This window comes from Ovis canadensis, chromosome 16, assembly GCF_042477335.2.
Source record: "Ovis canadensis isolate MfBH-ARS-UI-01 breed Bighorn chromosome 16, ARS-UI_OviCan_v2, whole genome shotgun sequence".
Classification (NCBI taxonomy): Eukaryota; Metazoa; Chordata; class Mammalia; order Artiodactyla; family Bovidae; genus Ovis; species Ovis canadensis.
The window spans coordinates 14,107,872-14,131,483 of NC_091260.1; the positions used below are offsets into that span (position 1 = coordinate 14,107,872).

The following is a 23,612-nucleotide window of genomic DNA, read 5'->3' on the forward strand; positions in this document are numbered from 1 at the left end:
GAATTCAGAATAGTCCTGGATTCAAATCTCAAGTATGGCAAGTTACTTTAACTTTCTGAGCTTCAGATATTTTTCCTTTGTGAAAAGGGCATGATTATTTAAAAAAAAATACATTAAAACTTTTCCTTATCAAGAAAATGTTAAAAATACAGAAAAGGAGAAATGTGTTTTGAGCATTCATACACCTATCACTTAAATTCAACAGTTGTTTTCAATTTGCTATATTTGATTCTGTCTGTCTTCTTTACCAAACCATTTCAAATTATCAACATCAGGGCACTGGATCCCTATATACTTCAGCATGCATCCCGCCCCTCCAAATTAAGGAGATCCTCTTAGTAAAATTAATAATTCCCTAACATTAACTGACACCCAGTCCAGTCTCAGATTTCTCCATTTGTCCCTAAACTTTAGTTTCTACATTCTTTTCCCTAAGCCAGATTTCAATTAAGAGCCATGTATTTAAAGTTCGATCTTACACACCTGTCTCCAAATTCTTTTTAAAATAATTTTTGAAGTGTAACATATTTATAGGGAAGTGCACAAATCAAAACTGTGTGGCCTGAAGCATTTTCACCGTGTGAAGAAATCCATAAAACCTCTACCCAGATCTAGAAACAGAGGATAATATACCTCAGAAACCCCCTAAAGTCTCCTACCATTTACAACCCTTCAAGGAGAAATACTGCCCCAGTTTTTAATACTATAGCTTGCTTTTGCCTGTCCTGAAGATTACATAAATGGAATCAAGTAACATCTAGTATGTTCTGCTTTTGCCACTCATTCCGTTTCTGAGATTCTTCACGTTGCCCCACGTAGCAGTGGTTTTTCTGTGTTGTTTCCCTTCTCCATCAGTCTATCCGATGGTATGACTGTATCTCAGTTGACTTTCTTCTTCTCACGTGGGTGAGCATTTCATTTGTTTCCGGTCTGGGGCTACTACAAATAGTGCTGCTATGAATATCCCTATGTATGTCTTTTTGTGGGATGTAAATCCAGGAGTGGGATTACTGGCTCATGGGGCATGTGCATCTCCTGCCGGAGCTGCCAAAGAGTTTTCTGGAGTAATTGTATTGAGTCCCACAGCAGTATATGATGGATGGAGTTTGTCTCACATCATTGTAAGTGTTCCTAACCGTTCTGATGAGTGTGTGATGTACGTCACTGTGGTTTATCTTCCATCTCTCTCCAGACTGATGACACACTGAGCATTTTTTCATGACTGTTGGCCATTCAGACACCATCTTTTTTTTTCGAAGCACCTGTTTGAAACTCTTAACCACTTTTCTACAGTCATTTTTCCTTTTCTTACCGGTTTGCAGAAATTCTTTACATATTCTCAGTGTGAGTTTTGTCAGTTGCATGCACTGTCAATACCTTTAACCACTCTGACATGCCTTTTTCACTCAGTTGGTGAGGTGTTTTGATGAATGAAAGTTATGTGTTGCAATGTAGTCCAAGTTACCTACCTTTCTCCTGTGAATTTAGTGCATTCTGTATCCTGCTTAAGAAGTACCGAAACCACAAAGACAGCCTACGTGATGCTCTACAAGTGTTATCATTTTACCTTTCATGTATAACTGATTTTTGTGAATGTTATGAGCCAGAGGGCAAGACAATTTGCTTTCCATATCCAATTAATCTATCACAATTTATTACACCATCCATTCCAAGCTGCTCCACAGTTCCGTCTTTGTTACAAATCAAGTACCTTCTGTTACCTGGGTTGTCTATCTGTCTTGGCTCTTCTTGGCCAATTGCATTTTCATATAAACTTTAGAATAATTTTCACAATTTCCACAACATGTTAGCATTGGAACTGCCCTAAATCTATATATCAACTGGGAGAGAACTGTCAGCCCTGAGATATTGAGTTTTCCAATCTATGAACATAATGTATTGCTCTATAAATTTGAGTCATCTTTCATTTTTTCCAGTAATGTTTGCTATTTTCAGCGTTAAGGCCTCACACATCTATCATTAGATTTATTCCTGGGCAGTTGATATTTTTTGATGCTGCTATACACATTATTTTAAAAATTTCTTCATTATTTGTTATTGGTATATAGAAGTTACACTGATTTTTGGTACACTGATATTGTGTCTAGTGACCTGAGGATGTCACTTAGGAATCCTGATAGTTTATCTGCAGATATTTTCATTTTCTATGTATTTAATCATGTCATTTATATTTTTCTATTCTAATCCTTATACCCATTCTTTCTCTTTTCTTCCACCTTTCCTCCTCCTCCTCTTTTTTTAAAGTCATGGCCAGGACCAGGATTTCCAATACAATGTTAAATGGGAGCCATAACAAAAGATGTCTCTCAGAAGGAATGCTTTAAATATTTCACAATTAACTATGATGCTTGATTTAGGATTTTTTTAAAAGAAGTTACATTTTATTCTTATTATTCTAAATATTTTAAAATCATGAATTGGTGTTGAATTTCCTTAAATACTTCTTTCTGCATCTATGGAGATGAAATGACTTTTTTCATCTACTCTGTGAACAGGATGAAATACATTGCTATTTCTGAACTAATAGAAATTTACTTCTTGTTCACGTTACAGCCGCATGCATGTCAGCAGGGACTCGGAATTCTTTCACTTTGTGTCTCTGCCTCCTTCAAGTTCTTGGAGTCCTGTCCATTTAGCCAGAATAGAGGAAGAGGGCCAGGACGGAGGGTCACGGAGAGCAGAGCACTTCCATTCTGATTCCATGGAATTCCAAGCTTCAGGGACAAGTCTCCACTCACCTTCCAGGAGTTTGGGAAGTATAGATATATCTGTCCTTATGCGAACACCTCACCAGTCTTTCGGTCGTATGAAACCTGCTCTCTGGGAGATTTCTTAAGAAGGGCTCCATGAAAAACACAATGCCTGAGTTCCGCAATGCTCATAACAGTTTTCCTGTAGTCGTTTCTTTTGGATATGTGTAGGGCCAGGGTTCACATTTTACAAAATTTCTGCTTCACAGTTTATTTCCTTAAAAATTATTCAACTGTATTCTGGCTTTGGTGTCAAAAATATACTAGCAATCTCATTTTTGTTTTCATTATGAGTGTCTAATCAACTGAATGCCCAAAGATTTTTTTCCTATATACCCTGAGATAACTATGATTCAGAAAGACACACATACCCCGGTGTTCATTGCAGCACTACTTACAACAGCTAGGACACGGAAGCAACCTAGATGTGCACTGACAGATGAATGGGTAAAAAAGACAAGGCACATCCATGCAATGGAATATTACTCACCCATGAAAAGGAACAAATTTGAGTCAGTTGAAGTGAGGTGGATGAACCTAGAGCCTGTTATACAGAGTGAAATGAGTCAGAAAGAGAAAAACAAGTATCATATATTAACACACATATATGGAGTCTAGAAAAAAAATAGAAAAAAATCCATTTACAGGGCAGGAATAGAGACACAGACATAGAGAACAGACTTACAGGCACAGTGGTGGAAGGAGAGGGTGGGATGAGTTGAGAGAGAGGTATTGACATATGTACACTGCCATGTGTGAAACAGACAGCTAGTGAAAAGCCACTGTATAGCACAGTGAGCTCGGCCCAGGGGCCACCTAGAGGGATGGGTGGGGGTGGAGGTGGGAGGGAGTCTCGGAAGGGAGGGGATTATATGTGTACTTATGGTTGATTCGGAAGGAATGACGCTAAAGCTGAAACTCCAGTACTTTGGCCACCTCATGCGAAGAGTTGACTCATTGGAAAGGACTCTGATGCTGGGAGGGATTGGGCGCAGGAGGAGAAGGGGACGACCGAGGATGAGATGTCTGGATGGCATCACTGACTCGATGGACGTGAGTCTGAGTGAACTCCGGGAGCTGGTGATGGACAGGGAGGCCTGGCGTGCTGCAATTAATGGGGTCGCAAGGAGTCGGACACGACTGAGCAACTGAACTGAACTGAACTGAACTGAACTGATGGTTGATTCTAGGTGTTGTACAGCAGAAACCAACACAACATTGTAAAGTAATTATCTTCCAACCAAAAATATATTTTTTAAAAAATAAAATATAATGAATGCAGAATACAAAATAGTTTTATTACTTTTAAATTATATTTAGTTTATATGTAAAGTATATTTAGTTTTAAACCTGCAGGGACTATTTTCCAGGCATTTGGTTTCCTTTCAGTATGTACCTTCAAATCATCTTTTATTTCAAAAAAATGTTCATTACTATCAGCTTAGTTTTGTTTTGCTCCATTGCTCTAGTTTCTTCCTCAGAGGTTCATATTGTAAGTGTATTAGAACTTCTTTGACTGACTTCTGTATCTATCACTGTTCCTTAAATTCTTTTTACTTCCCTATTTGTTTCTTATTGATTTTAAAAAATACTTCTTTACATTTTCCTTTTCTCTTAAAGTGTTATCCATTACATGCATCTTCTCTTGAATTCCATGTACGTAAGTATTGTTGTTCAGTCGCTCAGTTGTGTCCGACTCTTTGTGACCCCATGGACTGCAGCATGCCAGGCTTCTCTGACCTTCAACATCTGCATGAGTGGATTTTTGGTGTAAAACAGTAAGATTTATTTTGCTCATGAATCTGTAATTCAAGCAGGGTTTGGCATGGTCAACTTGAAAAAAAAAAATAAATGTTTTATATTAGAACAGATTTAGGTTTACCTGGTGGCTCAGACAGTAAAAAATCTGCCTCCAGTGCAAGAGAAATGGGTTTAATCCCTGGGTCAGGAAGATCCCCTGGAGAAAGGAATGGCTACCCACTCCAGCGTTCTTGCCTGCATAACTCTAGGATCAGGGGAGCCTGGTGGGCTACAGTCCATGGGGTCAGACACAACTGAGTGACTAACATCTTCACTTTTTTCAAAAGTTTAGAAGGTAGTACAGGGCAGTTTCACATACCTCATTTCTAGTTTCCTCTATTATTGACATCTTACATTCATATAGTACATTGGACAAAATAAACTTATACCGATACATTATTATTAACTAAAGTGAATACTTTAGTAAGAGTCCCTTAGTTTTTACTTCTGTCGTTTTCTTGTTTAGGTGCCATCCAGGTAGCCCCCATTACATTTAGTTGCCATGTACTCATAAGCGCCTTTGGCTGTGAAAGTTTCTGACTTCTTTTTGATGACCTTGACAGCACTGTATTCACATGTGTTTTAGAATAGCCCTCAAGTGAGATTTGTCTGATGTTTTTCTCATTAGACTGGAGTGATGGGTTTCTGAGATGAAAATCACAGATGTAAACTGCTATTTTTATTATATCATATCAAAGACACATACTATCAACATGACATCACTTTTGATATGGACCTCAATCACCTTGCTAAGGGAGTATGTCATATTTCTCACTGTAAAATTACTATTCCCCACCCCTCTCTTCTCATACTTTTTTGAAGGAAGTCACTGTAGCAAGCCCACACTTAAGAAGTGAAGAGTTACACTCCACCTTCTTGAGGGCAGAAAATCTACATAAATTGCTTAGAATTCTTTTGTGTGGGCAATCTCTCCTCATATGTTCATTTATCCAATCATTTATCTATATTAGTATGAACTCATGGATATTTATTTTATACTTTGGTTATAATCTAATGCTAATTTATTTTATTGGTCAAATTACCCATAGTTCCTGTCCATCTGTATCAACTGAAAGTATCTGTCAACATATTAGGTTGAGCATTCGTTCACACTGATGTCTCCAGTTCGAATCCATTCCTACATGGATCACTACAGCTTTCCCCATTGCTTGTCTATAAACACTCATTGCAACAGTGAGAAACCTGCCGCACCGTCCATTGTTTAATTCCAATACACAAGTGTCAACCACAAACTGGCACTTGCCCTGGGTGCTTGCCATCGCCCTCCACAAGGATTAAATTATGTGCTGCTGCAGCTGCTGCCCTTCAGCAGCCCAATAAGGAGTTCAAGGTGGAGAGCAGAAACGAGGCGCTCTGTGCTCAGGGAAAAACTGGCAGAACAGGTCTCCAAATAGTTAGGTATTCTCAGGAGATGATTACATGAGCCCAATTCTTGTATCTCCTCATATCTAGAAAAGCACTAAAATCCTTCACGGTGATGACTGTCTCTCATGACTAGCAGAAGCTTCATGAGACCGGGGGAAACTTTCTAAAAGATAAATGTGCTTGATTGCATGAATTCCCCCTTTACCAAAATCACATATATACTGTCCTTCCCCCCATCTCTCTGGAGTAATTTCTCAGAGCCATCTGAGGTGCTGTCCCCCACGCTGCAGTCCTCATATTGTCCCAAAGAAAACTTAGCTCATGACTCTCACATTCTGCATTTTTAAAGTCAACACATTTTTTGTAATGACTCCAGAATTGTTTACCCATACTCCTGTGGGAAATAACTCTGTTGACTAGGGTACAGTTCTTGTGTGCTTTTTTTTTTCTTTTTACTGTAGTCTTACAGAGTCCACTCATTTCAAATCTGCTTGTTGTTGTTCAGTGCTAAGCCATGTCCAACTGTTTGTGAGCCCATGAACTGCAGCGCACCAGGCTTCCCTGTCCTTTTCTGTCTTCCAGAGTTTGTTCAAACTCATGTCCATTGAGTCAGTGAGGCCATTCAACCATCTCACCTTCTGTTGCCCCCTTTTCCTGCCTTCAATCTTTCCCAGCATCAGAGTATTTTGCAGTGAGTCAGCTCTTCCCATCAGGTGGCCAAAATATTGGAGTTTCAGCAATAGTCCTTCCAGTGAATATTCAGGATTTATTTCCTTTACGATTGACTGGTCCTTAGAAAAGGCAGAAGAACCACAGATCACATAGCCAACATCTGTTGGATCATAGAAAAAGTAAGGGGATTAAAAAAAAAAGTCTACTTCTGCTTCATTGACTATGCGAAAGCCTCTGTGTAGATCACAACAAACTGAGGAAAATGTATTTGTGTCAGCACCTTTCCCCCCATCACGTTCAGTGAGGCTGACTCACACATTCATCACAGTGTGTACCCTATTGTGGGATCCTCCAATTTCCTAAATGATATTTTTAATTTGCAGGCATTAAGGTTCACTCATTTGTTTAAATTTATTTGGCTCTGCTGGGTCTTAGTTGTGACATGGTATGTGGGATTTTCCGTCTTCATTGCAGCATGTAAGATCTTTAATCACAGCATGTGAACTCTTAGTTGCAACATGTGGAATCTAGTTCCCCGACCAGGGATTGAACCTAGGCCCCTGCATTGGGGAAAGAAGTCTTAGCCACTGGACCACCAAGGAAGTCCCACGGTTCACTCTCTGTGCTCTCACATTCTATGGGTTTTGATCAATGCCTATGTCATGCATCCACCGTCTCAGGGTCACACAGCATAGTTTCCCCATCCGCAGTCCCCACTCTCCCATGCTTCACCTATTCAACCCTCCACCCTCTCCTTAAGCCCCTAGCAACCACTGATATGGATTGCAAGATACAATCGTGTTTAACTTTTTAAGAAACTGTTAAACTGTCCTCCAAAGTGACTGTACCATTCTGCTTTACCACCAGTAATACCCAAGAGTCTCTCGTGCAGTGATTAGCAGTGTCGTTTCCAGCACTTTGGCCATTCTAGCAGGCGTGCAGTGGTACATCACTGTCTAACATACTTTGGCCACCCCATGCAAAGAGCTGACTCATTGGAAAAGACTCGGATGCTGGGACGGATTGGGGGCAGGAGGAGAAGGGGATGACAGAGGATGAGATGGCTGGATGGCATCAACTGACTCGATGGACGCGAGTCTGGGTGAACTCTGGGAGTTGGTGATGGCCAGGGAGGCCTGGCGTGCTGCGATTCATGATGTCAAAAAGAGTTGGACACGACTGAGCGACTGAACTGACTGAACTGAATGAAAAACGAATGTTCAGGATGTTTTAACTGCTTATTTTTCATCTGCATATCTTTGGTACAATGGCTCTTCAGATCTTTTGGTCAACCTTTCATTTTGGTGGGTAGGAATGTGTTTTCTTACTGCTGAGTTTTGAAAGTTCTTTGTATGTTCCGTATGTTGTTGCTGTTGTTTAATTGCTAAGTCATATCCAACTCTTTGGGACCCAGTGGACTGTAGCCCACCAGGCTCCTCTGTCCATGGAGTTCTCCAGGCAATAATACTGGAGTGGGTTGCCATGTCCTCCTCCAGAGGATCTTCCTGACCCAGGGATCAAACCTGCATCTCCTGCAGCTCTTGCACTGGCAGGCAGAATGTCTACCACTTAGCCACCAGGGAAGCTCTTTATATTCTGCACACAAGTCCTTAATTAAGATACAAGCTTTGCAAAAATTTTCTCCCAGTCTGTGATTCATCTCTTCATTTTTGTAATAATTCCTTTCGCACAGCAGAAGTTTTTAATTTTAAAAATGTTCAACTGATCAATCTTTTTCTTACATGTATTATATTGAAAAATTCATCCTCAAACCCAAGTCATGTAGATGTTTTCTCTCCTGTCTTCTTCTAGAAGGTGTATGATTTTACATTTAGGTCTATGATCCATTGTGAATTAATGTTGCATAAGATATAAGGTTTCTGTCTATGTTCCATTTTCTGCATATAAACATCGAATTGTCCCAGCACCATTTGTTGAAAAGACTATTTTTTTCTCCTCTGTCTTTGCACCTTTGTCAAAAATCATCTATTTTTGAATGGGTCTATTTCTGGGCTACGTATTCTGTTTCATTAATTTATACATCTAATATTTCACAAGTACCATGCTGTCTTGATTAGTGAAGCTTTATAGTAAGTCTTGAAATTGGATAGTGTAATTCTTCCAAGTTTGTTCTTCTTCAGTACTGGCAGTATTTACTTTGAAATGACTTATTTTATTTCTAAATCGTTTCTTGAGTTCATTGCCCTTCCTTTCAAATCCTACTCTAATCATCTAAGTTTTAACAATTCAGATTTATGTTGTTCTTTTACAGTTTATAAGATCTTAAATTTGTGCAGCTAGTTTTGAACTATTTCCTATTACAGTTTTCATCTGTTTGGTGGGTACCTCATTCTCGCATGTTTTCACTGTTTCTAAAGAGATTATTATGTTTCTTATTCTTCAGTTTTCTTATAAAAATTTTTGTATGAGCTTCAATCATAATCCTCTTGGTTGCTTACTTCTTACATGAAAGAAATTCCCTGTAGTTTTATGAAGGATAGGTGGGAAGTGATAGCTTTTTAGCTTTAAGAGTCTAGAGAGTTCATTTTCGGGTTTTTTGGTTGCTGTTTGTTTGTGTGTCTGTGTTTTTGGTTTTTGTTTGTTTTTGTTTTGTTAAACTAATGAAAAACATGGCCTTGTATTTTCTAAGATCTGCCTCTTCTGGTGATTTCTAACACTTTCATCACAAAGGTCTCTTTTCATTTCTGCTTTTGCTCCTGTTCTGACTGACTACTCCCAAAAGTTTCTTATCAACGTTAGGCCCTTCTTTGGAAAACAGCCTTGTATTTATTAGTTTGAAGAGTTTTTAGGACCCAGAATACTCCAAGTACTATCACATCATGATTCCTTTGTACTTATCACGAATTGGATTTAATCAAACTTCCTTCTAAATTGGCAACTTTTCTCAGTTTGATCTGGAAAAGGTCAGTTTTCATTCCAATCCCTAAGAAACGCAATGCCAAAGAATGTTCAAACTATCGCACAATTGCACTCATCTCACACACTAGTAAAGTAATGCTCAAAATTCTCCAAGCCAGGCTTCAACAATACATGAACTGTGAACTTCCAGATGTTCAAGCTGGTTAAAGAAAAGGCAGAGGAACCAGAGATCAAATTGCCAACATCTGCTGGATCACTGAAAAAGCAAGAGAGTTCCAGAAAGACATCTATTTCTGCTTTATTCACTATGCCAAAGCCTTTGACTGTGTGGATCACAACACACTGTGGAAAATTCTTATAGAGATGGGTCTGGTAAGACTACCTGACCTGCCTCTTGAGAAACCTGTATGCAGGTCAGGAAGCAACAGTTAGAACTGGACATGGAACAACAGACTGGTTCCAAATAGGAAAAGGAGTACATCAAGGCTGTATATTGTCACCCTGCTTATTTAACTTCTATGCAGGGTACATCATGAGAAATGCTGGGCTGGAGGAAGCATAAACTGGAATAAAGATTGCTGGGAGAAGTATCAATAACCCCAGATATGCAGATGACACTACCCTTATGGCAGAAAGTGAAGAAGAACTAAAGAGCTTCTTGATGAAAGTGAAAGAGGAGAGTGAAAAAGTTGGCTTAAAGCTCAACATTGAGAAAACAAAGATCATGGCATCCAGTCCCATCATTTCATGGCAAATAGATGGGGAAACAGTGGAAACAGTGGCAGACTTTATTTTGGGGGGCTCTAAATCACTAGATGGTGACTGCAGCCATGAAATTAACAGACACTTATTCCTTGGAAGAAAAGTTATGACCAACCCAGACAACATATTAAAAAGCAGAGACATTGCTTTGCCAACAAAGGTCCATCTAGTCAAGGCTATGGTTTTTCCAATAGTCATGTATGGACGTGAGAGTTGGACTATAAAGAAATTGAGGACTGAAGAATTGATGCTTTTGAACTGTGGTGTTGGAGAAAACTTGAGAGTCCCTTGGACTGCAAGGAGATCCAACCAGTCCATCCTAACGGAAATCGGTCCTGACTGTTCATTGGAAGGACTGATGTTGAAGCTGGAAGCTCCAATACTTTGGCCACCTGATGCAAAGAGCTGACATTTGAAAAGACCCTGATGCTGGGAAAGGTTGTAGGTGAGAGAAGGGGATGACAGAGGATGAGATGGTTGGATGGCATCACCAACTCAATGGACATGAGTTTGAATAAACTCCAGGAGTTGGTGATGGACAGGGAGGCCTGGTGTGCTGCAGTCCATGGGGTCACAAAGAGTCAGACACGATGGAGCGACTGAACTGAATTGAACTTAGTTTGATCACTGTGTTTTCCAGTGAGTACGTATTGGTAATTTTAGGAATCTCCTGTTCTCAAGTTCTTCCTTCTACTTTCTCCCACACAGATGAGACAACACAACAGTATTATAACCGTCAACTGTGCCACTACCGCCCAACTGTCCCTAGGGAGGTGGGCGTTTACTGGGATATTTTGTCAACAAGTTTTATTGTAGATGTTGTCTGTGTGTCTTTGCTTTTGCTATCCTAGTTGTTCAGCATGTTTTGAAGGGAGGAATGTTCAAAGGTTTAACTAACCTTGCCTTCCTTGAATAAGCCAAACTTGGCTATAATATAGCCTTTTTGGGTATTGCCAAATTCATTTTGCTAATATTTTGTTAGGAAATTCAAATAGATACTCATGAAATATGCTGTATGCAATCCATACTTTTATTTTCTCTTGAAATGCTTTGTTGGGTTTTGCTATAAAGGTTATGCTCTCCAAATGACTAAAGTTGATTATCTTTATAGAATAGGTTTATGTTAAATTGATACTACTTATTTCTTAAAACTTTGGTACAATTTACTGATGAAGCCATCTGAGCTTAGACAGTTCTTAGGGAAATATTTAGATTAAATTAAAGGCTTATTTCATTTAATTAAATGCTGGGAGGCTAATTACTTTACAATATTGTATTGGTTTTGCCACACAGCAACATGAATCCGCCACGGGTGTACACGTGTTCCCCATCCTGAACCCCCCTCCCACCTCCCTTCCTGTACCATCCCTCCGGGTCATCCCAGTGCACCACCCCCAAGCATCCTGTATCGAACCTGGACTGGCGATTCATTTCTTATATGATATTATACATGTTTCAGTGCCATTCCCCCAAATCATCCCACCTTCTCCCTCTCCCACAGAGTCCAAAAGAATGTTCTATACATCTGTGTCTCCTTTGCTGTCTCACATACAGGGTTATCGTTACCATCTCTCTAAATTCCATATATATGCATTAGAGGTGGATGAAACTGGAGCCTATTATACAGAGTGAAGTAAGCCAGAAAGAAAAACACCAGTACAGTATATTTCATTTAATTTAAAATAAAAGTTTAATTAGATTTAGGATTATATATATATTCTACTTCTTGTTTTAGTTTTCAATTTCACCTGACCTGCCTCTTGAGAAACCTGTATGCAGGGCAGGAAGAAGCAACAGTTAGAACTGGACATGGAACAACAGACTGGTTCCAAATAGGAAAAGGAGCACGTCAAGGCTGTATACTGTCACCCTGCTTATTTAACTTATATGCAGAGTACATCATGAGAAACGCTGGGCTGGAAGAAACACAAGCTGAAATCAAGATTGCCAGGAGAAATATCAATAACCTCAGATATGCAGATGATACCACCCTTATGGCAGAAAGTGAAGAGGAACTAAAAAGCCTCTTGATGCAAGTGAAAGAAGAGAGTGAAAAAGTTGGCTTAAAGCTCAACATTGAGAAAACGAAGATTATGGCATCCGGTCCCATCACTTCATGGGAAATAGATGGGGAAACAGTGGAAACAGTGTCAGACTTTATTTTTTGGGGCTGCAAAATCACTGCAGATGGTGACTGCAGCCATGAAATTAAAAGGTGCTTACTCCTTGAAAGAAAAGTTATGACCAATCTAGATAGGATATTCAAAGGCAGAGACATTACTTTGCCAACAAAGATCCGTCTAGTCAAGGCTATGGTTCTTCCAGTGGTCCTATATGGATGCGAGAGTTGGACTGTGAAGAAAGCTGAGTGCCGAAGAATTGATGCTTTTGAACTGTGGTGTTGGAGAATACTCTTGAGAGTCCCCTGGACTGTAAGGAGATCCAACCAGTCCATTCTGAAGGAGATCAGTCCTGGGTGTTCTCTGGAGGGAATGATGCGAAAGCTGAAATTCCAGTACTTTGGCCACGTCATGCGAAGAGTTGATTCATTGGAAAAGACTCTGATGCTGGGAGGGATTGGGGGCAGGAGGAGAAGGGAACGACAGAGGATGAGATGGCTGGATGGCATCACCGACTCGATGGACATGAGTCTGAGTGAACTCCGGGAGTTGGTGATGGACAGGGAGGCCTGGCGTGCTGTGATTCATGGGGTCGCAGAGAGTTGGACACGACTTAGTGACTGAACTGAACTGAATCTTTAAAATCCTTGAAATAAAGGTCTTCAAAATTTGCTCTTACTATCATTTTAGTCTTTGAAAATCCATACTTATGTCCCTCATTTTATCCTGCATATCAGTAATTTAATCTTCCTTGTTTTTTGCTTTCTAATAAGCCTTGCTGGATTTTATAATTTTTTCAAGAGTGAAAGGTCGATTTTTCAAAGGCTTCTGTTTCACATGCTTCTGCTATTACTCGTTTCCCTCGTTCCGCTTTCTCTAGTTCCTTGAGTGTGCTCACAGTCGCGCAGTCGTATCCAACTCTTTGTGACCCCATGGACTGTAGCCCACCAGGCTTCTCCGTCCATGGAACTGTCTAGGCAGGAATACTGGAGTGGCTTGCCATTTCCTATTCCAGGGCATCTTCCCAACCTAGGGATCAAACCTGTGTCTCTCTGCATTTCCTGCACTGGCAGGCAGATTCTTTACCACAGTGAAAGGGAGATGCTCCTTACATCTTAATAAAGATATTTTAATAAAGAGTTTAATCTTACTTCATTTAAAATAGGTACTATACGTAAACCAAATAATATGCTTAAAGGCTATAATTTTCCTTTAGGCATGACTTTAGCTGCAATCCATACTTTGTGATGTGCTGGATGTTTATTAACATTCTAAAAAATATATCCAATTTCCATCGTGAAATGTTTTTTGACTCACAGATTATTTACAGGAGTATCATTCAGTTTCTAAATATTTTGAAATTTTCTACTTACTGTTTTTTGTTGTTGTTGTTGATTTCTGAATCTCTACTGTGGTCAGAGAAAATGCTCCTTATGATTTTAATATTTTGATAATTGTTGAGACCTGCTTTCCAGACCAGTATTTCATAAAAGTTCTACACAAATCTGAATAAATGGCTATTCTACACTTCCTGGTTGGATTGTTCTCTTTGTTTCAAGTAGGTCAGGTTTGTAAACCTTGTCATTAAAATATTCTATACTGTTACTAATAATTTTCTCTGCCTGTTCATCAATTAAAGGACCTTATCTTAAATGATTAGAAACCTGTCTCTTTCTCCACTTAGTTTTGTCAATATTTGTTTTCTGTATGTTCAGAATATGGTTTTAATATACACTATATATAGAACAACAGACTGGTTCAAAATTGGGAAAGGAGTACATCAAGGCTGTGTATTGTCACCCTGCTTATTTAACTTATATGCAGAGGACATCATGCGAAACGCCGGGCTGGATGAAGCACAGCTAGAATCAAGATTGCCAGGAGAAATATCAACAACTTCAGACAAAGCAGAAAGCAAAGAGGACCTAAAGAGCCTCTTGATGAAGGTATAAGAGGAGAGTGAAAAAGCTGGCTTAAAACTCAACATTCATAAAACTAAGATCATGGCATCCAGTCCCATCACTTCATGGCAAATAGATGGGGGAAAAAGTGGAAACAGTGACAGACGTTATTGTCCTGGACTCCAAAATCACTGTGGATGGTGACTGCAGTCACAAAATTAAAAGACGCTTGCTCCTTGAAAGAAAAGTTATGACCAACCTGCTGCTGCTGCTGCTAAGTCGCGTCAGTCATGTCTGACTCTGTGCGACCCCATAGACGGCAGCCCACCAGGCTCTGCCATCCCTGGGATTCTCCAGGCAAGAACACTGGAGTGGGTTGCCATTTCCTTCTCCAATGCATGAAAGTGAAGTCGCTCAGTCGTGTCCGACTCTTCATGACCCCATGAACTGCAGCCTACCAGGCTCCTCCATCCATGGGATTTTCCAGGCAAGAGTACTGGAGTGGGCTGCCATTGCCTTCTCCGGACCAACCTAGACAGCATATTAAAAAGCAGAGATATCACTTTGCCTACCAAGGTCTATATAAGTCAAAGCTACAGCTTTTCTAGTAGTCAGGTATGGATGTGAGAGTTGGACCACAAAGAAGGCTGAGCACCAAAGAATGGATGCTTTTGAACTGTGGTGCTGGAGAGGACTCTTCAGAGTCTCTTGGACAGCAAGATCAAACCAGTCCATCCTAAAGGAAATCAGTCCTGAATATTCATTGGAAGGACTGATGCTGGAGCTGCAACACTTTGGCCACCTGATGCAGAGAGCCGACTGACTGGAAAAGACCCTGATGCTGGGAGAGATTGAAGCAAGAGGAGGACAAGGTGACAGATGATGAGGTGGTTGGATGGCCTCACTGACTCACTGGGCATGAGTGTGAGCAAATTCCAGGAGATAGTGAAGGACAGGGAAGTCCGGCTTGCTATAGTTCATGGGGTCACAAAGAAGTCGAACACAACTTCGAAACTGACAACAACTAATACATGTATGTGTACTACACAGAACAGTATGTCCAGTGCAGACTTGCTGTGCCTTCCTGATTGATTTACTCCTTCATCGTTATGAAACACCCCTCTTTACCTCCACTAATGTTTCTTGTTTCCAAGTTCATTTTATCTGTGTTAGCTTTGCTACATCAACCTTCTACTGGTTAGTGTCTCCAGTGTCACCGTCTATCCTCTTCTCTCTCTTTCCGCCTAATGTTCCTCTTTTATAAGAATCATATAATATTGTTTTCTTTCAATCCACCCTGACAATCTGTGTCTTTTAAAGTATTAATCATTGTCATACAAAATAATCATGATATATTTGTATTTAAATACATCATCTTAATATGTTTTTTTTGTCTCATTTTATTCTGTGTTCCTTTTTCTTTCCCTTTATCCCTTATTTGAATTAGCCACATTTTTTGATATCATTTCTCCCCCTACTAAGTTGTATTTTTTTATTATCCTTTTTAATAGCTATCTTACAGATTATAATATGCATCGTTCATTTAATAAAGCAATAAACATCAGCACCACTATCACTTTCTGCATAATTCAAAGATCTTCAAACACTTAAACTCCATTGACCTTCCCAATTTTTGTACTACTTTTTCTACCCTAAGCTTCTTCTAACGCAGAACAGTCAGATCCCGTCTCCTTCATAACACTGACTTTTTGAACAGATCAGGGCAGTTATCTTGTAGAATGTTCACAGGATTTACTTGTTTTCTCCTGGGTTTATTTAAAAACCTGCTCCCCTATCCTGTATACTTCCTCACAATCAGAAGCAAGCTCTAGCTGTTAGATTTACAGTAAGCATATTTAGTCAATGCTTGGAAGTTTATATTTTGACACATCAGGAATGTGACCATTCTAGCCTCATAATGTTACATGGATTAAATGAGATGGTCTATATCATTACTAAAATGGCATCTGATGCATAACAGTGAAAGAAGAGAGATTCTCAACCTCAGCACTAGCAACATTTGGGGCTGGGTAATTCTTTGTTCTGGGAGCATTGGAGGATGTTCAGCAGAACTCCTGACTTCTACTCATTATATGTCATCAGCATCCTGCAGCTGTAATAAGGAAAGACGTCTCCAGATATCGCCAAGGGTCCTCTGGTGGGAAAAACTGGTCCCAGTTCAAAACCACTGTATTTGCTAAGTAAGCACTACAAGTGCTTACTATTAGTATCATGCTTTGCACAAGGCTTTGAGAGTAACAGTTAGATGGGATGCAGTTCCTCATTCGACATACTCATAGTTCTGGGGATAGACAATCAGGCAAATAAGAAATTAAAATACGGCATAAAGGCTATGATATGGACCAACATGTGTAGTCATGAGGGAAGGAGCACCTCACTCAGTCTGGGGCAAGGGTCCTTTCATGGAGAAAGAGAGAATTGCTCTCAGCAGAGACCTGAAGCATAGAATTCTCTCCCTTTCCCCTGTAATCTCTGAAAGAGATTACACCAATAATGACCATCTCAAATGAAAATTAACATTACAAAAATGTTACAGTGTTCAGCCTCGTTTTTAGAGTATGATCAATAAAGATTATTCTACTACAAAATACAGAGACAGAGGTAAATTAAGCCAGCAGTTGGGAAGATCCCCTGGAGAAGGGGATGGAAATCCACTTCAGTGGATTCCAAGTATTCTTGTGGGAAAATCCCATGGACACCAGAGGAGCCTGGTGGGCTACAGCCCATTAGCTCATAAAGAGGTGGACATGACTGAGCAACTAACACTTCACTTGCACTTTCTTTCAAAGCCTAGGGATGCAAAGGCACAAGCAGCCATCCACCTCTTCTGTTATTAACAGCAAATACACTGGGGGCAGACTGGACATCCCAAACCCGATAATCACTAGTCAAGACCCACTAGCCATCTCTCTCTCTCTCACACACACCCCCCGATGCTGAAAGGCTTTCAGTGAGGGCGCTGCCCAGCTGTGCACACTAGTCCGGCTGCCTCTACTTCCACTGTTCTCCCTGACCAAGCGTTCTTCCACTCACTTGCAACAGAAGTCAGAGATGATCTGGCTGTTCGCTAAGCCTGTTTCCTCTACTCACAGCACATATAGCTCAACAGTTTTCTCAGCCTCCCCTGTGGCCATATGGCTGAGTTTCAACGCAAGGCATCTAACAGCAGAAGTAATATGTAGTCCTTCCCGTTCTTTCCCATGTAAACCTCCCACTCGCAGTCCTTCCTACCACTTTCCTGTCCAGTGGCTGGATGCAGACGAATAATGGTACCTCAGAAGCCAAGACTTAGAGACGGCAGAGTGGAGAAGCAGAAGCAGTCCCTGTCTTGAAGCCTCCCCTTGGAGGAGAAAAGCCCAGCAACCAGGAATGCCCACACTGGGTTTTCTATGAATAAGAACTAAACTTCCACCCTGTAAAGCCATAAAATTTGAGTGTTTATCTGGTACAACAGCTAGATGACCTTCCTAATACAGCAGAGGAGAGAAACAGCCAGGTTTACCCTACAACCGTAATCCTCTCAGTCCCCCAGACATGCAAGATATTTCAGCCACACTCACCAAGCCAAAGAAAAGTGCCTTTCTCTAGACTATTGCACTGATATTCCCCAGAGTTCAGTGGGTATGTGAGAGGCTGTTTGCAGGGCCACTGCTAAAGATCACACTTCATCTCATGTCCGCAGCACAGAAATAGGAAAGGACGTGGGCTTTGATGTCAGACAGATGTGGCTTCGAACCTGGCTCCCCCTCGCAATCCTCTGGCTTCATCTCCCTCAGCCTCTGTTTCTTCATCTACAAAATGAGGGTAATCAAACCCCACCTCACAGGAATTTTGTGGGGATAAAATAACAGATAGTATGTAATATACCGGCCCAATTCCCAGCATGTCCAAAGTGCTCAATTAGTTCCTTCCCAGCAACCATGATATTAATGAATTGGGAATTTATTTACACTTCTAATCAGCAAGAAGTGGCCTCATGACAAAGGATTTTGCATTTATTCATCCACGTAAATGTTGAGTATTTCATACAAAGGAAGCAAGTTCAACAGATATTTAATTTTTTTCCTTGGTCTAAATAAGGAGAAGAGTTAAAATTTTAAGAAATGAAGCCCTGGTGGCTAAGACAGTAGAGAATTTGTCTGAAATGCGGGAGACCTGCGTTTGATCCATGGGTCAGGAAGATGCCCTGGAGAAGGGAATGGCAACTCATGCCACTATTCTTGCCAGGAGAATTCTATGGACAGAAGAGGTGGTGAGCTACAGTCTGTGGGGTCACAAAGAGTTGGACACAACTGAGCAACTAACGCTGTCACTGTCAAAGGTATAAACAGCGGCAACATTCTTTTTTTTTATCTATTTTCCCTTGTAAGAAATTAATGTCCTATTTTCAAACCAACAACAGTGGAACATATGTTGACCTTTGACCTGGAACGAAAAACGATGAATGAGACAGTTCATACCACAGAGTTGGGAGTAAGGATTTTGCTGGGTAATATCACTTCCCTTTCTCAGGTCACCCCAGATAGAATGACTCCAAGAGAAAAGAAGGCAAATGACAAAGCTGGAGAATCCCAGGGACGGCAGAGCCTGGTGGGCTGCCGTCTATGGGGTCGCACAGAGTCGGACACGACTGAAGCGACTTAGCAGCAGCAACCAGTCGTTGGCAGGCCCACCGCTATAGATAAGACAGGTAAATCTGGGAAGATCCTTCCAGGTCAGTTGGAGGAGCAGTGCGCTGCTACAGCCTCGGCCCCTGAATGAAGAAGGAGGCTGAAATACCAGGTCAACCAGGATACAGAACGAAGCATGGAAAGAGCCGCCCACCAGCGTGACTAAGTGCTCTTGGGGACAATCGCCTCTCCAACGGCACAAAGCAAATATCCAGATGCTATGAGCTGCCAGATGTGATTAACTGAGGAAAGGTGACGCTGCCCACTCAGCTATCTGAGGAGACTCCTCATCATGGTGACCCAAGAGTTTTCTGCAAAAGCATTAACAGAACAAATGGGGGCTCCATCCATCTCCCGTCTCCACTCCCTTCTATTCTCTCCCTCTGCCAGAGTCAGAACGGTGAGCTATTTTTAAACCACTGGCAACACAATCTCTCCTGGAAGTATGGGGGCTTCCTGACGTGGGCTGATGCTCCCTCAGAGGAGATGCAGGCCCCCCTGCCTGTCCGTCTTCTCCCAGGACAGTGGGACAGAGGGGCCTGAAGAGGAAGCCTGCCTCCCTGCACAGGAATAGGGAGCATCTGATGCTGGTTTCCATGGCAGGGATAACCAACTGCGGTTATCCCACACATACATTCAACGAACTTCTTCACCCACAAGGGGGAAGGCTGAGGCTTGGGCAAGAACCAGCCCCACGCACAGCTACCCAGAGACAGCTCAAGGCCGGGAGGCAGAAAAACAAGCTCCAGATGCCAATTCTAGCATCTTTTAAAGAAAAAAAAGATTAAGTGGATCTCAGTGTCTCTTTAACAGGCATCCAATATGCTCTAAATATAATAGCAAACATTTTATTAAACATTGGAGCTTCTTTTTTTTTTTTTTCCTTAGAGAGGCCACAATGAAGCCAATTTACCAACAAATAAAGCTTTTCAAGAAAGGGGGCTGTGTGTACTTACAATCGCTCCAGCTGCTTCAGATCCTGGAAGGCACCTCTCTCGATGACGCTGACCTGGTTGTCTTCCAGATGCCTGGAACCAAAGAGGTAGCAATGGTCAAGGAAGAACAAGGCTCACGGGTTCGCGTACTCGGCTTAGGGCCATGCGGGCTTGGTCACTCAGCCCCTCCCGTGACCCTCTGAGGCCCACCCCTCCCCCACAGCCGGGATCAGTCTGGTGGGACAAGATCCTGCACATCCCAGCTTGGTGCCACGGTAACCAGGGTTTCGCCGCCTGCACACTTCTACCTGACAGATTGGTTTCCATGCCTCTATTTTAAGAATGTTCTCAGCAAATGTCCTCCCCCCTCTAAGCACTGCAGGATGTCGCACAGAAAAAGAAGAGGTAAAAGCTGCTTCTTATAAAAAAATAAAACCACACATATATTCGGCATCTCTTCCCTTGGAGCTCCCTCCTCCGAAGAGTCAAAAATACTTCATTGAAAGGGCTTTCTCTGCTCATTCCGTCTCTGGGTCACCTCGAAGAAAGGCTGAAGCTACTGTCGGGTGTGCCTGCCTGTGCCAGGAAGCCCACGTGCCCCGGGCCTGTCTGCTCCCAACGTGAAGGTGATGGTCACAAAAGCTAGGTCTCCCCAGTCATGAAATCTACCCATCTCCAAAGTCCTTCAGGCAGATGATTAAAAGTTTGATTCATGCATGTGGCATATCCTGAGAACTGAATGTACAATGGAACATTTGTTCCCCTAAACTTAAAAAAAAAAAAAAAAAAAAGGCAGCTTAAAATGAATTAGCTTAACAGTAGGGAAGAGAAGAGGTGAGGCTGCCTGGTTTCCATCCAGGGCTGCCCCTGGTGGTCGAATGGGACTTAGCGAGGATGCAGCTGTGACTGAAGATGTTTCTTCGGAAGGTGGAGTTTTCAAAGGGCTGCATGCTCCTCTGGATGAGGCAGAAGGAGAGGCGCCCTGAGGCACCTGAAGGAAAAGCAGAAGGAGGAGCAGCCTTGGAGAAGCTTGGTTTTCACTTCAAAAACGACTCCATGCATGCCAGCCCTCCACCTCTGAGATATTTCAGAACCCCCTGCCCTTCTCAGGCTTAACACTCGGGGCTTCGTGTTTATTTCCAGGTCCCTACGCCTCACAGCTCCTGAGAACAAACAAGGTCTGCTGTTCATCTTCACAGTCCCAGCCCTAACACAGGTTCCCAGCACAGCAGCTACTTCACGGACTTAGCGTATGAGCAAAACACTCAAGGGGACCTTGGGCACACACTGATTTTACATCAAAGAGAAGGCTAGGACACATGAAGTTTCCGACTACCAGAGTGATGGAGGTATTTTGATATTTTACATGTTTGTGAAATTGTTGCAAACAATTAAAATTCAGGATAGTATACACACATATACACACCCTACAAAAGAAACCCTTTTAGGAAAATCAGCTTATATTTTAAAATTTGAACAAGGGCTTCCCTTGTAGCTCAGCTGGTAAAGAATCCACCTGCAATGCAGGAGACCCCAGTTTGATTCCTGGGTTGGGGAAGATCCCCTGGAGAAGGGATCAGCTACCCACTCCAATATCCCTGGGCCTCCCTGGTGGTTCAGACTGTAAAGAATCCGCCTGCAATGCAGGAGACCTGGGTTCGATCCCTGGATTGGGAAGATCCCCTGGAAAAGGGAAAGGCTACCCACTCCACTATTCTTGCATGAAGAATCTCCAAGGACAGAGGAGCCTGGCAGGCTACAGTCCATGAGGTCACAAACAGCTGGACACAACTGAGTGACTAAGCACAGCACAGCACATGAACAGCCGGCCAGAATCCTCACCCACTGTGATTCACACACTGATGTTACTCCTGACCCTGCAGGCTAGCCCCATACAGGCTCCTCGTTTAAAATGTATGGGCTCCAAGGAGTAGAAAGGCTAGGCTTAGACCTGTCCAAGGAGAAATTATGGATATAATGCCACAGGGTATGCTCTCACTCCCAGTCTGGTGTGCTTATCAAATTTGGTTGAGAATCCCTTTCCAGCTTTCTCACTAACAACTGATGGTGTGATAGTGGACCTCTCAGAGACTCAGCTTCCTCATTTGTAAAATCACACACACACACAAACTAAGTGCTTGTGAGATTAAAAGTGGAGTAAAGTGTATAAATGATCTTGCCAGGATCTACAGTACAATCAGAGGCTTCATAAATGTCCTTTTCCTTCCCTTCTCTTTCTCTTCCATCCTGCCATATGGCAAGGAGGGCCCTGGAATACTAACAGACTCACACTAGTGCCTCTTGCTAAACAGGGGACCAGTGCAATATGAGTTACCTAGGGTTTGTTCAGCTGGGTTTTTACTGTCAATCAATCCATCACAGAGTTTGTTGTCGGTACTTCTCAGCTGTTACAAGGAGCAGCACTAAGGTGGCTGAGTGTCACATTCCCTCAGGGTTTCTAAAGGAATCTAACTCTAACCTCCCATGATGAATCTCTTAGTTCTGTCCTAACCAATCTAACACTATCAGTTTATTTCAGAAAGGGAACTAGAAGAGATGGCTGGATACCTATGTCTTCTTCTCCCTGGTCAAGCCCTAGCAGGCTCATTTCTATAGTAAGATCTCTACACACAAACCTTCAAGCTGTGAACTTTCAAATGTGCGGACATGTGTTCGTATGTCCAGTCACATGAGGCGGGAGTGAAACGGCAGCGTGCCCTCCACCTCCCGTTGCTGACGGTCCTCCAGCTCTACCATGCCTCTCCTCTCCCTCTTCCCGTCAGTAACTCTTCTTGCTCGTTCCCCTGATGCCAGTCGCTGTATGCCAGATGCTGCACTGTATACTGTACTTTTCAAGGGGTATACTGTAAGATTAAACATGTTTTCTTCATTTTTTTCTGTTTGTCACGTATTATTTGTGTGAAAACTATTATAAACCTATTACAGTACATTACTCTATAGCTGATTCTGTTAGTTGGGAACCTAGACCACCTTTGCTGATGTGTGCTAGGTCACTTCAGTCGTGTCTGACTCTGCCACCCTATGGATGAGAGCCCGCCAGGCTCCCCCGTCCATGGGATTCTCCAGGCAAGAACGCTGGAGTGGGCTGCCATGCCCTCCTCCAGGACATCTTCCCAGTCCACAGAGTGAAGCTGAGTCTCTATATCTCCTGCACTGGCAGGCGGGTTTTTCGTTTCATTTCGTTGGCTGTGCTGGGTCTCAGTTACGGCATGTGGTGTGTGGGATCTAATTGCCAGACCAGGGCTCGAACCCAGGCTCCCCACCCTGGGAGTGCAGAGTCTCAGCCACTGGACCACCAGGCAAGTCCCAGCAAGCAGGCTCTTTATCACCAGCACCACCTGGGAAGCACAGACAGGGCTTACAAACGAGCTCTCAGGACAGACTTTGTTCCTATGTAGGGGAGTAGACAACTTACTCGGAGAAGGAAATGGCAACCCACTCCAGTGTTCTTGCCTGGAGAATCCCAGGGATGGGGGAGCCTGGTGGGCTGCCGTCTATGGGGTCGCACAGAGTCGGACACGACTGAAGCGACTTAGCAGCAGCAGCAGCAGCAGCAGACAACTTACTATACTGTCTTCACAGAGAAGCGTCCTTGACTCTGGTTTGCCTATGGGGTTCAGCCAGAGGGAGGAGATGAGTGGCTAGAAGAAGAATGAGTGAGGCAGGGAATCCG

The 23,612-nt window shown here is 42.2% G+C and overlaps 1 protein-coding gene across 1 annotated transcript in view; it reads right to left on the reverse strand.

The window, feature by feature from the left end:
• SLIT3 (slit guidance ligand 3) overlaps positions 1-23,612 on the reverse strand; it is a 724,331-nt gene that overhangs the window by 641,383 nt on the left and 59,336 nt on the right. The window contains exon 3 of the mRNA XM_069555989.1: positions 19,940-20,011. Within this exon, the coding sequence (XP_069412090.1) occupies positions 19,940-20,011 (72 nt within the window). The remainder of the gene's footprint in view (positions 1-19,939; positions 20,012-23,612) is intronic.